Genomic DNA, 22,900 nt, shown 5'->3' with positions numbered 1-22,900 from the left:
GACAACATTGGACTGGCCCATTAAAGTACCAGAGGATTCTCCATCGGTTTCTGGACCCTAAAAATTTCAGCAGAAGACAACCTCATTTGCATATGAATTGGGCCTACAGGCAACTTCTTATGCTTAAATGACCTTTTAGACCTTATTGCAGATATGGTCTGTATACGTACAACTATAACAACAAAGATTAAGATCGAAGTGTTCTTTATAAATGATGGGTGTGCTCAAAGAATCCTAGTCCAATCCAGCACCCCTCCATTCTCATGTCCTTGCCTTGTGCATAGTGTATTAGTTATTGTCTGACATTTATTGTACATTGGCAATGGTCTGTAAGCCGACAATCCCTTTAATTTTCAATGTCAATATTGCGTAAACCAAGAGGTAAAGCAAATAAGAACATTTGTACAATTTACAAACAAAAATGCTTCTTTCTCCACATAGCTGACCCTTTTCCTGTTCCCTCCTTAAACTGACACTAACTCTAAAATCTCTGCTTAATTAGTCTTGCTAGCAAGGACACACAGGACTCAGAATATAGCTCACAACAGAAGATTAGTGAGGAGTGAGAAGTAACTCAGTGACAGAGAAGAAAGCAAATTTCTATCTCATCCCAAGTGCTTTATTAATGTCAACACAGGCTGGTACTTTTTTATATCCTATATGATCCTGAGTGTCTGAATGAGAAAGAGAAAATCCATTGAACAGAGTTACCGTTACTTTTCTGTGTGCTGTGTCTAGGAGACATCTTATCAGCTAGTCTCCACCAACCAGCTCAGGTAGAACTTATACACTAACTGAAATTATAAAAAAGAAATAAAGATAATACTCAGCCCAATAGTAACTTGTATTTCTTGCGGCTACTTGATCACCACCTGTTTGTGTCCAATTGGACTCTGCCCGGAAAAATACTCCCTCGGCTCGGAGCGATGCACATGAAGAATCCTCAACAAAAGAAAAATCCAGCAAGGTCCACGGTGGGATAATAAAAATTGTTCTCCTTTATTTGTTACATCTTTTTTATAAAACCGCAATGGTACACACAATACAGATATGATGCGTCAGACTGACGCGTTTCGGACTTCCTCCGAGTCTTCCTCAGCTCTGATGCAGCAGGGCTGAGTGTGCAGCAGGGTTCAGCGCACACTCAGCTCTGTTACATCTATGAGGCAGCAGAGCTGAGTGTGCAGCAGGGTTCAGCGGTTCTCCGGTGTAGAAGCAGTTCTCCGATGTAGCAGTGCTGGCCGTGCGCTCAGCTTGGCTGCATCTCCAGAGTACCCGAGCTGAGCGCACAGCCAGCTCTGCTTCAACTCCGGTGTAGCAGTGCTGGCCATGCTGCATCTCCAGAGTAGCCAAGCCGAGCTGAGCGCACGGCCAGCACTGCTACATCTCGACATAGGATTGCATCGATTGGCCAAATGCCATACAGAGTACAGCATTCGGCCAATCAACGCTGGTTCTGCCGGAGGAGGCGGAGTCTAAGATCGGTCCACAGCAGTCTCCACTCTGGACTGTTCTTAGACTCCGCCTCCTCACAGACGAGCCTCCGGCAGAACCAGCGTTGATTGGCCGAGTGCTGTACTCTGTATGACATTCGGCCAATCAATGCTGGTCAATGCATTCCTATGGGAAGAAGTCAGCTTGCGCATATAGTTATAAAATGTTGTATTATCTTGGACAACCCCGTTATATTTAAGGAAGAGTGCTAGGCAGCTGCTACCAAGGCAAATAAAACCATGGAATACGTCAAACGAATTAACGAGTCATATATGTATATACACTATACATGGACAACTATAACTATAGGAGTATAGATGATCGAGGTAGTGGATGAAGAGGGTTCACTATACATGGACACTACAGTTAGGGCCAGAAATATTTGGACAGTGACACAAGTTTTGTTATTTTAGCTGTTTACTAAAACATGTTCAGAAATACAATTATATATATAATATGGGCTGAAAGTGCACACTCCTAGCTGCAATATGAGAGTTTCCACATCCAAATTGGAGAAAGGGTTTAGGAATCATAGCTCTGTAATGCATAGCCTCCTCTTTTTCAAGGGACCAAAAGTAATTGGACAATGGACTCTAAGGGCTGCAATTAACTCTGAAGGCATCTCCCTCGTAAACCTGTAATCAATGAAGTAGTTAAAAGGTCTGGGGTTGATTCCAGGTGTGTGGTTTTGCATTTGGAAGCTGTTGCTGTGACCAGACAACATGCGGTCAAAGGAACTCTCAATTGAGGTGAAGCAGAACATCCTGAGGCTGAAAAAAAGAAAAAATCCATCAGAGAGATAGCAGACATGCTTGGAGTAGCAAAATCAACATTCGGGTACATTCTAAGAAAAAAGGAATTGACTGGTGAGCTTGGGAACTCAAAAAGGCCTGGGCGTCCACGGATGACAACAGTGGTGGATGATCGCCGCCTACTTTCTTTGGTCAAGAAGAACCCGTTCACAACATCAACTGAAGTCCAGAACACTCTCAGTGAAGTAGGTGTATCTGTCTCTAAGTCAACAGTAAAGAGAAGACTCCATGAAAGTAAATACAAAGGGTTCACATCTAGATGCAAACCATTCATCAATTCCAAAAATAGACAGGCCAGAGTTAAATTTGCTGAAAAACACCTCAAGAAGCCAGCTCAGTTCTGGAAAAGTATTCTATGGACAGATGAGACAAAGATCAACCTGTACCAGAATGATGGGAAGAAAAAAGTTTGGAGAAGAAAGGGAACGGCACATGATCCAAGGCACACTACATCCTCTGTAAAACATGGTGGAGGCAACGTGATGGCATGGGCATGCATGGCTTTCAATGGCACTGGGTCACTTGTGTTTATTGATGACATAACAGCAGACAAGAGTAGCCGGATGAATTCTGAAGTGTACCGGGATATACTTTCAGCCCAGATTCAGCCAAATGCTGCCAAGTTGATCGGACGGCGCTTCATAGTACAGATGGACAATGACCCCAAGCATACAGCCAAAGCTACCTAGGAGTTCATGAGTGCAAAAAAGTGGAACATTCTGCAATGGCCAAGTCAATCACCAGATCTTAACCCAATTGAGCATGCATTTCACTTGCTCAAATCCAGACTTAAGGCGGAAAGACCCACAAACAAGCAAGACCTGAAGGCTGCGGCTGTAAAGGCCTGGCAAAGCATTCAGAAGGAGGAAACCCAGCGTTTGGTGATGTCCATGGGTTCCAGACTTAAGGCAGTGATTGCCTCCAAAGGATTCGCAACAAAATATTGAAAATAAAAATATTTTGTTTGGGTTATGTTTATTTGTCCAATTACTTTTGAGCTCCTAAAATGTGGAGTGTTTGTAAAGAAATGTGTACAATTCCTACATTTTCTATCAGATATTTTTGTTCAACCCTTCAAATTAAACGTTACAATCTGCACTTGAATTCTGTTGTAGAGGTTTCATTTCAAAACCAATGAGGTGGCATGCAGAGCCCAACTCGCGAAAATTGTGTCACTGTCCAAATATTTCTGGCCCTAACTGTATATGGACTTATACATTATATATGAACTAACCACTAACCATGAGTGGAGAAAACATTTTTGTGTTATCATTCATATTCTCTGAAAAAAAGGCCAAAAAAAACCCAAAAAAATCTGCCGGGGTATGTAAACTTTTTAGCACACCTTTTTAGCAGACCAGGCTTTATCAGCAAACTGCAATTAGCTGAACGATTGTCCTGCCAGAGCAGAGCAGTGACATCACATGTCCTATAGGTCTGTGGTTATAGCAACACAGTGTAAACAATGGGAGGAATAAATTCACATACCAGGCAAACAAAGCAGTATTTCTAAAGCAATAAATTTAGTAAAAGTCTTTACATAAGCAATTTACATAACCTACCAATATAGCAGATATGGACAAACCCTTTAACACTATATATATATATATATATATATATATATATATATATATTATACATACACGGAAATGCATTTCTACAATAAAAAAAGGACACAACCATGATGTGTAAATGAAGGTTTCACAGTTTTCACAGTTTCACGCTTTCCTTACAAGTGAGCTGCACTGAAACAGTGTCCTATAAAAAGAGAACGCCTTAACTACAGAATTCTGCATATTGCTATTATGTCTACATCGTCTTTTAATGTCTGAATTTTGGGAGATGTTTTTCTGAACAAGTCACACCTGCATGATTTCTCTACATTGCAATGAGGAGTTCGAAAGCCTCAAGAGCACTTCTCACACATGTGCTGTCTGTTGGAATGAATGGGACTTATATAATGCTTCAGGTACTTTTCCTAGATTTCCATAAGTCCTATTCGTCTTGGTGGAGAGACATGGCTGCTTGCACCCCAGGATAAATGATGGGGATAGAGATGGTGATAACACTGATGGTGTTTAACCCCTCAGCCGCGCCTGACATTGCTGTGAGCAGGAGCTCCCCTGCACAAGGGTTAGAGCTACCTTTCTGGGTGACAATCTAAGGCTCAATTGTCGCCCTTTCTTGTAAGAATCCTCCACTGAGGCATAAACTAGTCCCCTGATGAATACTCTCCATTAATGGGGGTGTAAGAAATGTGTCTTGATTGTGATCTTTGAATAGATGTATCTTACCAGAGATAGTCACAGGGTCAGATTGGGACTGTCCTTGTCAGGACAGAAGCTATGTACAGGTTTGTGATGATACATTATAGTTCCCAGCTCCGTTTTCTTTCGCCCTGGTAAGACAGTTCTTTTTATATTTGAGCATTGGCTCTGACCACAAGGGCAATTACAATTTGGACAAAATAACTATTTTAAAGGATTTAAAGGAATATTAGTACATGTTAAGTTGTATATATTATTTGATTTGATCCCATGCTATTGTGATTTCATAGATTTATATTGGATACACTAAAGACACTTATTGTTTCTCTGATTCATTCTCGCCTTGACTACTGTAACTCATTACTAATCTGTCTTCCCCTCACTAAACTCTCCCCTCTACAATCTATTCTGAATGCAGCGGCCAGGCTCATCTATCAGGCTAGACGCTACAGCGATGCCTCGGGTCTGTGACAGTCGCTACATTGGCTGCCAATTCATTATAGAATAAAATATAAAGTTATCACCCTCATCCACAAGGCTCTCCATAATGCTGCACCTCCCTACATTTCCTCCCTAATCTCTATCTACCGCCCAACCCGTGCTCTCCGCTCACTCAATGACCTAAGACTAACATCCTCTATTATCAGAACCTCCCACGCTCGTATACAAGACTTCTCCCGAGTTGCACCACTTCTCTGGAATACTCTACCCCGGACAATCAGATTAACTCCCAATTTCTACAGTTTCAAACGCAAACTAAAGACACATCTTTTCAGACAGGCCTATCACAATTTCTAACGTAAACCCTTCCGTACTATACAGTCCTATGAAAAAGTTTGGGCACCCCTATTAATCTTAATCATTTTTAGTTCTATATATTTTGGTGTTTGCAGCAGCCATTTCAGTTTGATGTATCTAATAACTGATAGACACAGTAATATTTCAGGATTGAAATGAGGTTTATTGTACTAACAGAAAATGTGCAATATGCATTAAACCAAAATTTGATCGGTGCAAAAGTATGGGCACCTCAACAGAAAAGTGACATTAATATTTAGTAGATCCTCCTTTTGCAAAGATAACAGCCTCTAGTCACTTCCTGTAGCTTTTAATCAGTTCCTGGATCCTGGATGAAGGGATTTTGGACCATTCCTCTTTACAAAACAATTCAAGTTCAGTTAAGTTTGATGGTCTGCAAGCATGGACAGACCGCTCTCAAATGATCTGAAAACAAAGATTGTTCAACATAGTTGTTCAGGGGAAGGATACAAAAAGTTGTCTCAGAGATTTAACCTGTCAGTTTCCACTGTGAGGAACATAGTAAGGAAATGGAAGACCACAGGGACAGTTCTTGTTAAGCCCAGAAGTGGCAGGCCAAGAAAAATATCAGAAAGGCAGAGAAGAAGAATGGTGAGAACAGTCAAGGACAATCCACAGACCACCTCCAAAGAGCTGCAGCATCATCTTGCTGCAGATGGTGTCACTGTGCATCGGTCAACAATACAGCGCACTTTGCACAAGGAGAAGCTGTATGGGAGAGTGATGAGAAAGAAGCCGTTTCTGCAAGCACACCACAAACAGAGTCGCCTGAGGTATACAAAAGCACATTTGGACAAGCCAGCTTCATTTTGGAAGAAGGTCCTGTGACTGATTGAGTTATTTGGTCATACAAACAGGTGTTATGCATGGCGTCCAAAAAAAAAACAGCATTCCAAGAAAAACACTTGCTACCCACGGTAAAATTTGGTGGAGGTTCCATCATGCTTTGGGGCTGTGTGGCCAATGCCGGCACCTGGAATCTTGTAAAAGTTGAGGGTCGCATGGATTCCACTTAGTATCAGCAGATTCTTGAGAATAATGTTCAAGAATCAGTAACGAAGTTGAAGTTATGCCGGGGATGGATATCTTAGCAAGACAATGATCCAAAACACCGCTCCAAATCAACTCAGGCATTCATGCAGAGGAACAATTACAATGTTCTGGAATGGCCATCCCAGTACCCAGACCTGAATATCATTGAACATCTGTGGGATGATTTGAAGCGGGCTGTCCATGCTCGGCGACCATCAAACTTAACTGAACTTGAATTATTTTGTAAAGAGGAATGGTCCAAAATACCTTCATCCAGGATCCAGGAACTGATTAAAAGCTACAGGAAGCGACTAGAGGCTGTTATCTTTGCAAAAGGAGGATCTACTAAATATTAATGTCACTTTTCTGTTGAGATGCCCAGACTTTTGCACTGGTCAAATTTTGGTTTAATGCAGATTGCACATTTTCTGTTAGTACAATAAACCTCATTTCAATCCTGAAATATTACTGTGTCCATCAGTTATTAGATATATCAAACTGAAATGGCTGTTGCAAACACCAAAATATTTAGAACTAAAAATGATTAAGATTAATAGGGGTGCCCAAACTTTTTCATAGGACTGTATTTAGAATCCACAAAATGTAACCTTCCTCTGTCCCCGCTCCCACATTACCCCACATGATATGATGCCTTTTCAGGCTAACTTTATTTGTCCAAGCTCCATCCACATGTTACAGGACACCACTAGCGATGGCTCATAAAGTTTTGTTTGTGTAATGACAGTCACCTCTATTACAAAATTGTCTGAATACTGTATAAGCAATGCCGCCCCTGCTACCTCTTGTACCACCCCCTCTATCTCATAGATTGTAAGCTCTTGCGAGCAGGGCCCTCAGTCCCATTGTGTGAAATGACGTTCTTTGTTATGTATCTGTCTGTATTTGAACCCTACAAATTGTATAGCGCTGCGGAATATGTGGGCGCTATATAAATAAAATTTATTATTATTATATTATTATATTGGATCAGTAGTTAAGCTATACTGGCTTAGCTAGAGTGACCCTGCCCTGCCCTACAGTGCAATCATGGGGTGCTGATGGGTTGCTTTGGACCACATGGCTGATATCATAGCCCTTCTATTAGGACCTGGCAGATGCGTATCAAATAAAATGCCTGTTATAGTTCTGTGGCACAAAACAGCGCAATACACATGTATTGTACATGTTTTGTAGTGTATTGTACTGGCAACTACCCTAGGGGGGACTTGAAAAAAAAAAGTAAAATAATAAAATGTGTAAAAAATATATATTTAAAAAAAAAAAAGCATACAAAATTCCTTTACCACAGGAAATGTTTTTCCATCAACATAATAATAAAGAAGTTATAGCTCCTGTAATATAACAAGAAAAGAATGATAAATAATGCCTTAAGGCCAAAATACGCAGCCTCCTTAATGGACTAAATATTGTACCAGCTAGAAATCATGATCTGCATCGATTATTGTATTGCATTTGTGTAACGTCTCTGCTTGTTCAGGTCTCTGCGCCACCCTCCACTTGCACGCTGCGGCGCAGGAGGCATGTTTAGTTTAATCCTTTGATTAGAGTCTTTGTTGCTGTTTGTGAACACTGCTCTATTTTTCTCTCCTCTGTAATTGAATTTCTACCATACCCATGTCTTGCACTGTGTTTCCCTCTGGTCTTCAAAAAGTTACTCTCAGCCTCGCCTGTGAGATTGACAGCCTGTCCGCCAATCAAGTCTAAGGGGGGGGGTCTTTGGCTTCCTATATACAGGTCATCAGCCCACACAGGTTTGCTGGCTATTGTGAATCTGTCCTTAGACTTTGTCCCTGCTAAGCTCCTCTTTCTGCTCCTATTGTATTACTGACCTCTGACCTTGGGCTTCCCTTGTGACTTCTCTTTTGGATTACAATTTGGCACTGCTTTGTCGATGTGCTTGTGCTTTTATTCATGGATATATAACTGTAAATTTAATAGTAGGATCATAACATCTGTGGAAGGACACACAGTACCTATCCTCAACTTTAGTATACTCCTAGCAGAGGGTTGGATTAGTCTACATAGGCTTCCATCACCACTTGGTTTTGGTCAGTCAAGCTGCTCCTATGTGCAGGTCTAGACTTTGTGACAATTGCCAAAAGGCCTCAAACCCTTTGACAAGGCCAACCCTAGTAGTTGTTTTGTTGGAATTACCCCCCAAAGCCCAAATGGACTCAAATGAAAGCGCCACCATTACTAGAAGTGTTTAAAAATTGTTGAAGACTTTTGTATCCAATAGTTTTATAGCAAATAATCCTGTCTAATCATTCCTGCACTACCCCAACAAGGGCACCCAAAAAAACATCATCCAGCAGATAAAATGCTAGGGTGTGCCCCAGGAGAATAACTATAACCACCATTATCAACATTTAAGGACTCATCACTGCATTGCTCCAAGGAGTGTGGAGGTTTGGTGGAGATAAGCCTGGCCACCGTGAGCACCTTTGCTATGTATAGTGGATGAATGGTGCCAATTTTAAAAAGATTATTCTGAAGAATGAAGCTCTTTATCCTTCACAAATACAAGTTAAAGTCACTTTAGTGGTATCAAATATTGTAACAGAGTAAACACATTCATGTTCCACCAAGTCATTTACAATCATCACCTTGATGTTCTGTCCAGAAAGTTCTCCATTATATTGGCTTTACACTTACAAATATTTTGGTCTTACCTCCATCCATTGGCCTTGAGACTGCATAAGTAGCAGGACACAAGGGTCAGACTTGTTGAGTGTGTCTCGATCCAGTAGGTTCTTGCAGCATACTCGAAGTTCCACCTTAGATACACAGGTGGCTGTGACAACGCCTAGGGAAGATGGAGATGCCAAGTCTGAAACCTCATTCACCATCATCTTGCCAAAAACACAGTGGTTACTGGACAGGTTGTAATGAGAGATTAACCAGTAAAGGATGATGATAATGATGGTAAGATTTCCAGAGGACTGTCAAGATGATGGTACTTTCTCCATGCAATGCCTGTTCTAAGTAAAAACTGGACCATGGAAGTTCTCTGAAGACCTCTATAATGAAGTATCCAGGTTTTGCATTTATATTGGTGCACTCTGATTATATGAGGATAGATGGGCAAATGGCCTTTATATGGAGGTCAATGCTCAATGCATTGATTGATCATGATGTATCTTTAGGTCTTCTTAAAATATCAATAATAATACATCTATATCATCTGCTAAAACTGGGACAATGTCACCACTGATTTATTTATCATGAACCCTGAGTTCAACATTAGCAATTTTGTGCTTTCTAGAAACTTAATCACACAAGACTATGTTCACTTAGACATCACACACCACTTTGCTGCTCCGTCATTGTTGACTTGCTTGATGTTCCAGGTTCACCTCAAGCCCAAGAGGAAATCCAGTTATGGTGCCAGAGACTCAAATGTATGCACATGTAAAAAGTGATAATGAGAGGACAATACTTGGTTCCTTCACAAGGATTGGCACTCCTTGATGGTTAAGATTTTGGAGACGTCCTTGTACAAAATTAGATGAAATGTAACACAAAACCTTAAATGGATCCCCGTTGTGCAAAGAAGAAGTTTGATTTGATGAAAAGGCGCACCATGGATAGGACAGGCCTATAGATCCTGCAAGGCAAAACAAATATCTGTCATGTTTCTGCAGGCTTGGATTACATATTACAGTTGATGCACAAGCTTTCAATGATGGAGGAAGAAATGCAGCCCTGCAGTCTGGGCTTAAAAATACTAATAATGTGTCATCCACAGTTTACATCATCCTATTTCAATCAATGGCTTGCAGAGCTTATTAAGTTCAATGTCAGATGACACAGATGGAAATATTTCAGCTGCATGCTATACAATACACCCTGTGCTATTTCAACATCAGTTCCATGGCTCCTTCTGCACTACAATAGGCTCAGGCAAGGTTTTTCTACAATATGGCCAATGTGTAGTGTTTGCTTGGGAGCACTATAAAAAGTTTTATATATTTGTATATGCCTTGTTATAAGTATGATGTATATGGGTGTTTTTTATTGGGGTAAACCACTGAAGCTCTGGTGCTGAGTAGATGGTATAACCCAGATATAAAGAGTTCTGGGTGGCTGAGGAGTCTGAGAGAATCTTCTCTTCCTCTTTGAGCTGGAAGGAGTAAGGAGTGTGAGACGCTAGGAGACTAAGCCATAGTCCGAGATAGAGTGAAAGCCAGTTTGGACAGTCCCATGTCATTCAGCAGTCAGGAGATGGGAGAATCACCTTGTGAATGTGAAATCAAGACAATAAGTTACATGGGCCTCATAGCAAAGACTCTGCCTGTATTCTCAGACCAGACAGGACACCAATGAGAATTTACACCCCCAAGTTGGGAAATCTTAGAAAAGCTGTGGACTTTGAGAGCTAGTGTAGCACACCAGTGAAAGCGGAAGACTGTCCCAGCAAGGAAACCATAGCCTAGCAGTACCATCACCTCTATAATATGGCATGTGATAGAACAAGTCATATGTCATGTGTAAAAGCAGAGGCACGCAGGGGGAAAATATAGTTTCATAGCAGGGGTACTGTTTTATAGGTCCATGCAGCACTGATCCATAGAACAGTACAATAGCTGGACATTTTATTGGACAAGTTGGAAAACTCTGTAGATAGTCCCCATGATCTTGTACCATGGTGCTCAAGCTGATCATTTCTTAGGCTGATAATGTGCTATGGCTGGACTCTGCATCAAAATTATTTGTTATAACCAGAACAACCCAGTATCTATGGTTAGGTTAAATCATCATGTACATCACCAGATTATACAATGGTTATGTTATTTCTAGAAAAAAACATGTTTACTGGCAGGTAGAGGGGTCGCAGGCAACCTAGTTTTCAGAGATGCTAAGTGTGTTTAGATGCCTGTGAAAAGCTACATTAATATGCATTATCGCCCTATGGGAATATAGCCGATAGCTGTGATAATGCCTTGGAAACAGACCCCCTACCCCCACAATGAGGGATCCCCTGCAGGCATCCACTGTGAATAAGCAATCCTACAATGATGTCAGGGAGAATCCCACAAAGAATCTCACCACGGAATATGTGTACATATCTAAATATATGTGATGTCTATAAATATCTAAACTTGTACATAGAGACATAAAAATAAAAGTGTGATCTGATTTTACGTAACAGCCAGAACGAGGTGTTAAGATGTGTGAACGGCAGGGGAGGCGGATGATGTACATCACAAGTCTTCTCATATACAAGGAATAACACAGGCGAAGCAGATAAAGACAAGTATAAAATAGATAAGTGAAAAAATGTGAAGCTGGTTAGGTACAAGGTCACTATAAATGGGTATTCCCATCACAATGGTATATCTGTAGGATAGGCAATCTACCTATCACGAGAATAAGGTCCCGGGATTGTCATTGTGTCCATCCTAATGGTCGATAGGTAGTAAATGTCACTGGGACTCCCAGCACTGGGATAAGCCCAATCTAAAAGAGAGGGAACTCGAGTCCGCAGCTCCATCCACCTTCCCTATTGTTATCAGATTGTGAAGCCCACTGGGAACAGGAAGAACTTAGAGTGATAATACTCCATGCACAGCTCTGCAGACTGTGTTCATGGCATATGAGCAACAGGAAACAAATAATATCTAAAAAAAAAAAAACTGACAAATTGTGCAGTATTCTCTGGAAATTAGGATCAGGGTAGTGACCTACTTTAGGGTACGCTCATACAATTTTCTGCACCAAAATTCATGTGGAAAACCCTTTGAAATTGAGGCCTCACGTTTTGGAAACACACCTTTTTTGTTGCTGAGGTTTATTGAGCCAAATCCAGGAGTGGATTAACCAGAAGGGAGAAATATATGAACTTCCTATATATTTCCCTTTCCTTTTGTAGCCACTCTTGGCTTTGGCTCAAGAAACCACAGCAAAATCTGCAACAAAAAAAAAGCTGTGTCTCCGCAGCGTGGGGCCTCCGTCTCAAGAAGTCTCCCATTTAGTTAAGTAAGAAACCACAGAGGAAATAAGAAAGTGATGTATCAATTATTTTTGCATAAGCTAATAGTCCACTGTCTATATGTGAGGAGTATGCAGGATCTGTTGCGAAGAAAACATTTAGGGGTGAGATAGAAACCTGCTATTTAGCTGCTTGCAGTCTCTTCTCTGTCTTAGTCTCAACTCTCTCACTGGGTTTCTGCTCACTCCTAATTGCTACCCCTCCCCTCTTCATAGACTTTAATTGTGAGCTTCAACAGAATTCAGCTGATATTTCAGAGTGAAATTCAGTTTAGTGTGGAAGCAGAGAAACAGGCAAGTAAGTGAAAAAAGATGTTTTTCTCTGATAAGATATATTACAAAGTTTCTTATATCCACTCATAGGACCTGTTCACATCTTAGTGTGAGTCTTAGTCTCTGTTTACAATGGACACCATGATGCAGGGTCAAAACAGAGACAAATATGCCCAATGGACTCCAATGATCTATAAGTAGATCTGTCAGGTTCTGCAGACATGCAGGGCTGCTTTAAGCACAGAGCCAATGGTGCACTTCCCCCAGGCCTTATGGTAGCGGGAGCCCCGTGGGACAGTCCTGCATATGCTGTCCTGCTTTTTCGGGCTGCCCCAACTTCACCTCATTGGCAACCTTAGGAAGCTGATGAGTTGCATACAATGATGAAGCAGGGAGCCCGTCCGATCGCTGCTTTACAATTCATCCCCTTTGGTCCTGAGACAGCAGTGGAGGTAAGAATTTGTTTGTTTTTGTTTAGTAGGCGAGGGACATTAACTGTATGGACAACTGAAGGGGGGCTTTAAACTGTGGGGCAGCTGGAGGGGGATATTAAATAGGGGACAACTACAGGGAAACACTAAAATGTTAGGGCAGCTAGAGGGGGACATTAAACTAGGGACAACTGGAGGGGCACATTAAACTGTGGGGGTAGCTGCAGGTGGACATTAAACAGGAGGCAACTGCTGGTTAGAATTAAACTGTGGGGGCAGCTAGAGGGAGACATTATGCTGTCAGGGCAGCTAGAGGAAGACATTATGCTGTGGGAGCAGATAGATGGAGACATTAAACTGTGGGGTTAGCTGGAGGGGGACATTAAACTGTGGGAGTAACCAGAGGGAGACATTATATTGTATGGGGCCATTAGAGAGGCATTATAATTTGTGTAAGTCAGGGATTTTGGAGATTTCTAAGTGGTGGTGATGGGGGGGGACACTTATGAAACCTTTGCACTGGGCCCTCCAGTGTGTTACAAAGGCTCTGCTGACGTGTCCATCAATTTGCCAGAGGGAAAAAAAACTCTGCATGCAGAGCTCTAGATAACAAATGTCAGGGGATCTGTCACGAAGACTGATGGAGCATCTGATGCAGATATGAATGCAACCTAACACAGGAAAACATATTCAGATTTTGCATCCCTATAACATTAGATAGATATTGAATTTATTACCGTATAGTTGGATCAATATATACATATTATATGACTAATAGGTGGAGCAAGGTTATCTCTTGTATTGTTTCACCCCCTCACAATTTTATGTATTGTCATTTTTTATAAGAAAATAAAATTTTGCTTGCATTGAATAATTGTGACATGAGGACTGAATGTAGTTACAAAGAAATTTAAGAGTGGGGATGAAAAAGACAGCAGAAGATAAGTATGCATCTTAAAGGCAGATATGGTGTCATGGGTTACATATTGTGACACACGTACAAATATTTAACAGATGGGAAACACATGGAGAACTATACAACATATATGAAATACATTACAGAAGATATAACACATGGAAAACACATGTAGACATGTATCATGCAAGGGAGAAATATGTGTCACAAGGAAGACACGTGAAAAAATATACAATATGTTGGTCACACATGAGAGAATATACAGAGCAAGAATTTTACATGTAGAAATATACAATAAACAGGACACATGAAAGAACATTTAACATATGGCAGACAACACAAAAGACACACACAGAAATATAACAGCTGAAAGCTATAAAACATGAGAAGCAATCATACAACAAATGAGAGACATATGGAAACATAAAACACATGGGAGACATGTAGAACCATATAATACATAGGAGACATGTAGAGACATAAAACATATAGTAGACGTGTGTAAAAACATAAAACACATGGGCAACAAATGTCAAAATATATAACACGAAGGAGACACAAAATTGCAACACATAGCAGACAGGTGTGCAAACATTCAACACATAGTATTTTCATGAAAGAAAATACCACATATGAGTTACATGAAAATATTCATGAAAAACACATGTAAAAACATACAACATACATGAGTCACAAATAAGAACATTTATCATATGGGAGACACATGTAGGAACCTGCAGCATATAGATCTGTGACATAATATAATAACCTGGAAACATGTAGAGATCTGACCACATAGAACAGTCACATAACAACCTGGAAACACGTAAAGATGCGCCATAACATGGAAGACACATAGAACAGTGACAAAACACAGTAGAAAAATGAAGAGATGTGATATAGCATGGAAATGTAGAAGAGTGACATAACTCAATGGAAATATGAAGAGCTGAAACATAACATGGGAGATATAAAACACTAACATAATACAATGAAAATATGTAAAGATGTGATATAACATGGGAGACACATAGTACAGCAACATAACACACTGGAAACCTGTACAGCTGTAACAAAGCACACCTCGAAACAGGTAAAGCATTTACATACCACCTTAGAGATATGTATAGCTGTGAAATAGCACGTGGGAGACATGTTGAGCTGTGCCATAAGACATGGGAGACGCATACAGCTGTGCCATAAGACATGGGAGATGCATACAGCTGTGCCATAAGACATGGGAGACGCATACAGCTGTGCCATAAGACATGGGAGACGCATACAGCTGTGCCATAAGACATGGGAGACGCATACAGCTGTGCCATAAGACATGGGAGATGCATACAGCTGTGCCATAAGACATGGGAGACGCATACAGCTGTGCCATAAGACATGGGAGACGCATACAGCTGTGCCATAAGACATGGGAGACGCATACAGCTGTGCCATAAGACATGGGAGACGCATACAGCTGTGCCATAAGACATGGGAGACGCATACAGCTGTGCCATAAGACATGGGAGACGCATACAGCTGTGCCATAAGACATGGGAGACGCATACAGCTGTGCCATAAGACATGGGAGACGCATACAGCTGTGCCATAAGACATGGGAGACGCATACAGCTGTGCCATAAGACATGGGAGACGCATACAGCTGTGCCATAAGACATGGGAGACACATACAGCTGTGCCATAAGACATGGGAGACACATACAGCTGTGCCATAAGACATGGGAGACACATACAGCTGTGCCATAAGACATGGGAGACACATACAGCTGTGCCATAAGACATGGGAGACACATACAGCTCTGCCATAAGACATGGGAGACACATACAGCTGTGCCATAAGACATGGGAGACACATACAGCTGTGCCATAAGACATGGGAGACACATACAGCTGTGCCATAAGACATGGGAGACACATACAGCTGTGCCATAAGACATGGGAGACACATACAGCTGTGACATAAGACATGGGAGACACATAAAGCTGTGCCATAAGACATGGGAGACACATACAGCTGTGCCACAAGACATGGGAGACACATAAAGCTGTGCCATAAGACATGGGAGACACATACAGCTGTGACATAAGGCATGGGAGACACATACAGCTGTGACATAAGGCATGGGAGACACGTAGAGTTATGACATAGCACATAAGAGACAGGTAGAGCTGTGATATAACACCCTGGAAACATGTAGAGATGTGACATAACATGGTAGATGTAGAACAGTGACATAACACAATGAAATCATGAAGAGATGTGACATGACATAGGAGACACGTAGAACAATCACACAACACACTGCAAACATGAAGAGCTGAGACAAAACATACTAGAAACATGTAGAGCTTTGGTATAACGTATAGGGAGACTTATAGTGCTTAGCCATAACACATGGGAGACATGTAGAGCAGTGACAGAACACATGGGAGACATGTAGAGCAGTGACAGAACACATGGGAGACATGTAGAGCAGTGACAGAACATATGGCAGACATGTAGAGCAGTGACAGAACACATGGAAGACATGTAGAGCAGTGACAGAACACATGAGAGACTTGTAGAGCTGAGCCATTACACATGGGAAACATGTGAAGATGTGACAGTACACAATGCAGTGCTATCTGAATGTATCTTGTTCTCTGAGTCATAAACACTGTTAAAGCAAAGTAACAATGAGTCACTGACAGATCCGAACATTCAAGTTCTAAGCACCTTATATCCAACCTGAACCCCCCCCCCCCTCTCAATTCCATCCTGTTGTAGCATACCCCCACTCTATCTCAAATACTGATGTGCTGTTCAGCACAGAATTGTCTTCTATGTACACGTGTGTAAGGTGAATACACAAGACATTTCACATACACTAGCTGTTAGGAGTCTGTGAAATGGATATATGTTGCACAGTATTATTTGTAGCCTTAGAATTATCCTGCACCCATATATATGTACAACTCACTCTCAAAATAGTTTCTATTCTATATAGCATACTTCTCTATACTGTAAACCCCTATAAGTTATTGTTACTATATAACTCAATGTGCTCATTTGTAGTACCCTGCTCTTTCTTCCACTGTATGCTTACTTTTATCTACACTCATTGTGTACCCCTTACTTACTGTGATCCCTAGAAATGCTGATAAACATTATTATTCCCTCTATGTACAGTTTATCCTGCTTGGCACCTTTGACTGATGATATATCTGAATTCTCACACTAATACTTTCTAGTACTGCCTTTCTCTATGTCTCCAGCTCATCTGATGTTATAACCTACATTATTCCACTCATCTCCATACATGCTGCACCCACCTCTCTCCCTCATGTCATGTTGTACCTGTTCTCTTCCTTCACATCTCTTTCGTCTCATTCTGCACCCCATTTATTACCTTCATCTAAAGCTGTACTTCATTCCTATCACAAGCATTTCATAATATAGCTCACATCTCTACCCTCCCCCATTTTACGCTTTCCCCTTTTTCTTTAACCTCTGACATCTCATTCTGCACCCACTCCTCTCGTTCCTATTATCTTGTACTATATCCTACATTTCTAATCTCTCTCACCTCACACTGGACCCTTCTCATCCCCTCACCAAATTCTGTAACTAATATCTCTTAGCCCTGTTATCATTTATTCATCATACTGTACCCCAGTTTTTACTCATCTCCCTCTTCTCATGTTGTACTTCAAATTCCACATTTGCTCAGTTTCATAATGTCATCCTTTCCATGTTATGCTGTACCCCACTTCTTACATGTAACATCCACCTATGATGCTGCACCCTACTTCAGAAGCTCATGTCTCTCAGGTCATGTTGGAGCTGACATCTTCCCCTATTCAATGATGTACCCCACTTATAGCACTGATGTTCCCCATATCATTCTATATCCCAGTCATCACTACTGTCTCCTTATTGTCACACTCTACCCCATTTTGACACTCCTCTTTTACTCTGATGGCTCTCATTTTCTTGTGCACCCTAGTTCTTTTTTTCTATTTTTCTTACACTTGATGTCCCTCATCTCACACCTCAGTGAGCCCCACTTTCTACCCTCATCTCCTGCAGATTAAACAGAACCCTTATTCATCATGCCACACCTATTTACCTATAACTCTCGTATTATATTGTACCCCACTTTCTCATGCTATTCCCCTATTTCCCTTACCTCTTGTTGTACACTACTTCTGACTTCAGTTCTTACACTCACCTTATACTGTATATTACTGTTCCTGCCTTTCTCATTTATAGTAGTAGTACCTTCTTTACTAACATGCACCCCACTCCTTTAGATTCACCCCACTTCAATACCATGACTGAGCCCTCCCACCAATGAAATCTTGAATGTTTTCTCCCTGGTCCCATCTCTTACTAACCCCCAGCATCCCACTTTCACCAACACATCCTCCACATGCTTTACTTTTTAACCCCACAGAACATCTTGGAAAGTCTCCACCCTGATCAATTTCCTTTCCACATCTTAAGTCACTTCTATCCAAATTCGAACAAACCCAACACTCACAAGCAATAGCTGCTTTTGTAGGTTTTCTTGTGGTTTTTAAGCAACCTCAAATCTACTCTTTTACCTTTGCATAAAATGTCTTTAAACCTGTAATATAATATCTCCCAGACCCCCATGCCCCCTGCATATGATGTGTCTGCTAACATAAGGAATCAGACAGCCCAGTTAGGGTGTAAAGTCTTGTCTCACCTGCTGTGCCTTTGCCTCCTGGGCTGTAGCGATGGTCAGAGAGTGGATCTGTGCTGAGTAGCCTGCTCGCTATCTGCCTCTGGATTCCTATCTGCTACTATCATACAGCTTGCACTTCATGCTGTACACCTATAGAGGGAGCCCTCTCATACACTAACTCTTTCACTGCCAGGCTGTCACTGCCTGCTAACTACTGTATATAGAGCTGATCACCCCCAACATGAAATAATACCTTATTCCATTATAATGATTATTGTAATGAGTGCTAAATGTTCATGGACAAGGCTGTATATACTGCTCTGTACTAGATCTGGATGTCACCTATAAAAGACTGTGATTTCATAAGAGGGCATAGAAAAGCTTGGAAATAATTGTATGCTATATCAGAGACGTATGCTGCCCTAGCAGCATTGCTTCTAGAAGAGAATATCTTCATAATACGGTGGCACGTGGCAGCACCCTTTACAGTACTGAGCCCTGGGGACCCCATGTGTCACTGTGCAGCTTCCCAGTGTCATATACATCCCTTGTTGTCTCACATATGAAGCCATTAGGGAAACTTCATTGTAGAAGCCTTTAGGGAAACACTTATATAGTCATTTCCTTATATTATTTGCGACTGGGGACATACAGAGCAGACATGATGTATTTTAGTTGCATATTTGATGCTGCAGAAACGCTTACGGAAACACTTGCAGCATTTCATAGTACCTGTAAATTGAATTTTAGTAAATCTAATCCACGTTGCTGAAAAAAATCTGCAGCAGAAACCGACCTGTGGTGCAAATATAGAATTTGCGGTGCAGTCATTTATTCTGAGGATTGTATTGCACATGTCACACTTTACTATTCAATTGCACAATTTGACATGTTTCTTTTTTTCCTGCTGCATAGTTACTGCAGAAATGCTGCAGATTTGCATTTACATCTGACTGACGGTCATTAAAAAGGGTCAGTGTGTTGGGTCAAAAAAAAAAAAAAAAAGACTGGATTACAAATGGATGACAACAAATATTAAAAATTGCCCGACCAACGGAAAATAAATGAAAAATATTCACAACACGGATGGGAAACAGCTGTTAAAAATGCACCATTTCATTGGGTTTTGATGGATCTTTTTAATAACATTTGTGAGCATTCAGCCTCAGAGTTTTAGATTTTTGTCATGGATTGCTTTGTGCCAAACAACATGACAGCAGCAGAGAATTCACATTTCACTGTCGTGTAAAACTGACAACAGGGTGTGCGTGAGATACATAAGGTGTATACGTAAGCTGTTACGCCTATTCACTGTTCTGCCAATGGAAAAAAGTGGTGCTGGGGGGGGGGGGATAAACAGTATTTGTAATGTCATACAATTCATTCTCTACTCTCTGCAGAGTAGCCACAACCAGGGTCTTTCATAGGCATGCATGTTCATTTGATGAAGAACTATGCAATGTATGTATTAAGACTGCTGCATGGTACACCAGTATTAAATAATGGCTGTGCTGGAGTGAGATACACTACATTATTAATAACCAAGCTCCTCTTCATAACTTTGGCACATCTTGGGTGATCCATGCTGCAGAAATGTAAATCGACAGCAGGTCTGACAAATAGAGAGATCTCTTTGTGGTTCGAGCTCAAGCTAATTGATGAAGGAATTACAGACGTCCTCTATAAACTGCTATACAAAGTATTATATCAACAGTTACAGAACGTCTACAGAATCAAGATATCAGACTCCAGATCTCTATACAAATCAGATAGCAACTGCTATTGCCATATAGATATAGTAGCAATTTCAGCCAAAAAGTCTAAAGAAGTTACATATTTCTACATACAAGGACGCTTTGGACAGTGGCATTTAACACGTATATACAGTCCTATGAAAAAGTTTGGGCACCCCTATTAATCTTAATCATTTTTAGTCCTAAATATTTTGGTGTTTGCAGCAGCCATTTCAGTTTGATATATCTAATAACTGATGGACACAGTAATATTTCAGGATTGAAATGAGGTTTATTGTACTAACAGAAAATGAGCAATATGCATTAAACCAAAATTTGACCGATGCAAAAGTATGGGCACCTCAACAGAGAAGTGACATTAATATTTAGTAGATCCTCCTTTTGCAAAGATAACAGCCTCTAGTCGCTTCCTGTAGCTTTTAATCAGTTCCTGGATGAAGGGATTTTGGACTATTCCTCTTTACAAAACAATTTGCGTTCTGTTAAGTTTGATGGTCGCCGAGCATGGACAGCCCGCTTCAAATCATCCCACAGATGTTCAATGATATTCAGGTCTGGGGACTGGGATGGCCATTCCAGAACATTGTAATTGTTCCTCTGCATGAATGCCTGAGTCGATTTGGAGCCGTGTTTTGGATCATTGTCTTGCTGAAATATCCATCCCCGGCGTAACTTCAACTTCGTCACTGATTCTTGAACATTATTCTCAAGAATCTGCTGATACTGAGTGGAATCCATGCGACCCTCAACTTTAACAAGATTCCCGCCCGATGCCGGCATTGGCCACACAGCCCCAAAGCATGATGGAACCTCCACCAAATTTTACAGTGGGTAGCAAGTGTTTTTCTTGGAATGCTGTTTTTTTTTGGACGCCATGCATAACGCCTTTTTGTATGACCAAACAACTCAATCTTTGTTTCATCAGTCCACAGGACCTTCTTCCAAAATGAAGCTGGCTTGTCCAAATGTGCTTTTGCATACCTCAGGCAACTGTTTGTGGCGTGCTTGCAGAAACGGCTTCTTTCTCATCACTCTCCCATACAGCTTCTCCTTGTACAAAGTGTGCTGTATTGTTGACCGATGCACAGTGACACCATCTGCAGCAAGATGATGCTGCAGCTCTTTGGAGGTGGTCTGTGGATTGTCCTTGACTGTTCTCACCATTCTTCTTCTCTGCCTTTCTGATATTTTTCTTGGCCTGCCACTTCTGGGCTTAACAAGAACTGTCCCTGTGGTCTTCCATTTCCTTACTATGTTCCTCACAGTGGAAACTGACAGGTTAAATCTATGAGACAACTTTTTGTATCCTTCCCCTGAACAACTATGTTGAACAATCTTTGTTTTCAGATCATTTGAGAGTTGTTTTGAGTAGCCCATGATGCCACTCTTCAGAGGAGATTCAAATAGGAGAACAACTTGCAATTGGCCACCTTAAATACCTTTTCTCATGATTGGATACACCTGTAAGAAGTTACAATTGAATTTAGAGATGAGCGAATACTATTCGAATAGCACGCTCCCATTGCAATGTATGGAAGCGGCACGCAGACTTTGCCGGTGGCCGCCGCTTAACTCCTCGCGTGCCGATGCTTCCATCGATATATAAGCCGCACCGGACTATAAGGCGCACTTTCTGAGGAAATCATAGGATTTTATGTGCGCCTTATAGTCCGGAAAATATGGTACCTGCTTTTTGTAAAGTGCTGTGGAATATGTTGGCATTATAAATAAAACGTATTACAATTATTGCTTGAGCACCAGATAACAGACCCACCCTTTGTGAGTCTGTGTTTTCACTCCTGCTGTCTAAATGAGGGTCTCCCTGACAGTGTCTGCTTTTGCTACCAAGTTTAAGTTAGACATGCATCCACAGTTTATCTTTTACATGCTGGGACAATAGAGAAAAACAGTTCTCCCACGACTGGAAAAAATAAACAAATTGGTGGTTCCTGAGGTTTGTTCCATAGGGCGGGTTCACACCAGCGCCCAGTCTCCACTTTTGGCAATCCAGCAGGTTTCCATCTTCTGCCCCGAGAAACTGGTCAGGAGACGGAAACCCGGCGGTCAGTTTTAAAATCCATTCACGTCTTGTGCCTTTTCCATGGCAAAACAGTTTTTTTTTGTTGCATGTCCGACTTTGTGTCCGATTTAAAAAAAACGGTTTCGCCGTGGACAGGCAGAAGACACTCAAAGGCGGTTACTTTGCAAACCAATTCAAGTGAATGGCTTTGAAAACTGACCGCCGGGTTTCCGTCCCCTGTCCAGTTTCTCGGGCAGAAGACGGAAACCTGCCGGATTGCCTAAAGCAGAGACTAGAGTCAGAGGGTCGGCCATGTCAAAAGCTTGCCACGGGGCCCCACCATTCCTAGTTATTGTTACTGTAT

At 41.3% G+C, this 22,900-nt stretch overlaps 1 protein-coding gene across 2 annotated transcripts in view; it reads right to left on the bottom strand.

Annotated features, from left to right (window-relative positions):
- CPNE7 (copine 7) overlaps positions 1 to 18,872 on the bottom strand; it is a 73,133-nt gene extending 54,261 nt beyond the window's left edge. Inside the window, exons 1-3 of one of the 2 annotated variants that reach the window (XM_075281934.1) lie at positions 18,784 to 18,872; positions 9,754 to 10,052; positions 9,118 to 9,251 (exon numbers count right to left, since the gene is read on the bottom strand). In XM_075281934.1, the coding sequence (XP_075138035.1) occupies positions 9,118 to 9,251; positions 9,754 to 9,772 (153 nt within the window). In that variant the 5' untranslated portion in view covers positions 9,773 to 10,052; positions 18,784 to 18,872. Of the gene's footprint in view, positions 1 to 9,117; positions 10,053 to 18,783 lie in introns of both variants that reach the window. The other variant, XM_075281933.1, reaches the window with a different exon arrangement.
- Between the last annotated feature and the right edge of the window lie 4,028 nt (positions 18,873 to 22,900).

The sequence above is a fragment of the Leptodactylus fuscus genome, chromosome 7 (genome assembly GCF_031893055.1).
Source record: "Leptodactylus fuscus isolate aLepFus1 chromosome 7, aLepFus1.hap2, whole genome shotgun sequence".
NCBI lineage: Eukaryota > Metazoa > Chordata > Amphibia > Anura > Leptodactylidae > Leptodactylus > Leptodactylus fuscus.
This window is presented reverse-complemented; position numbering and strand designations above follow the sequence as displayed.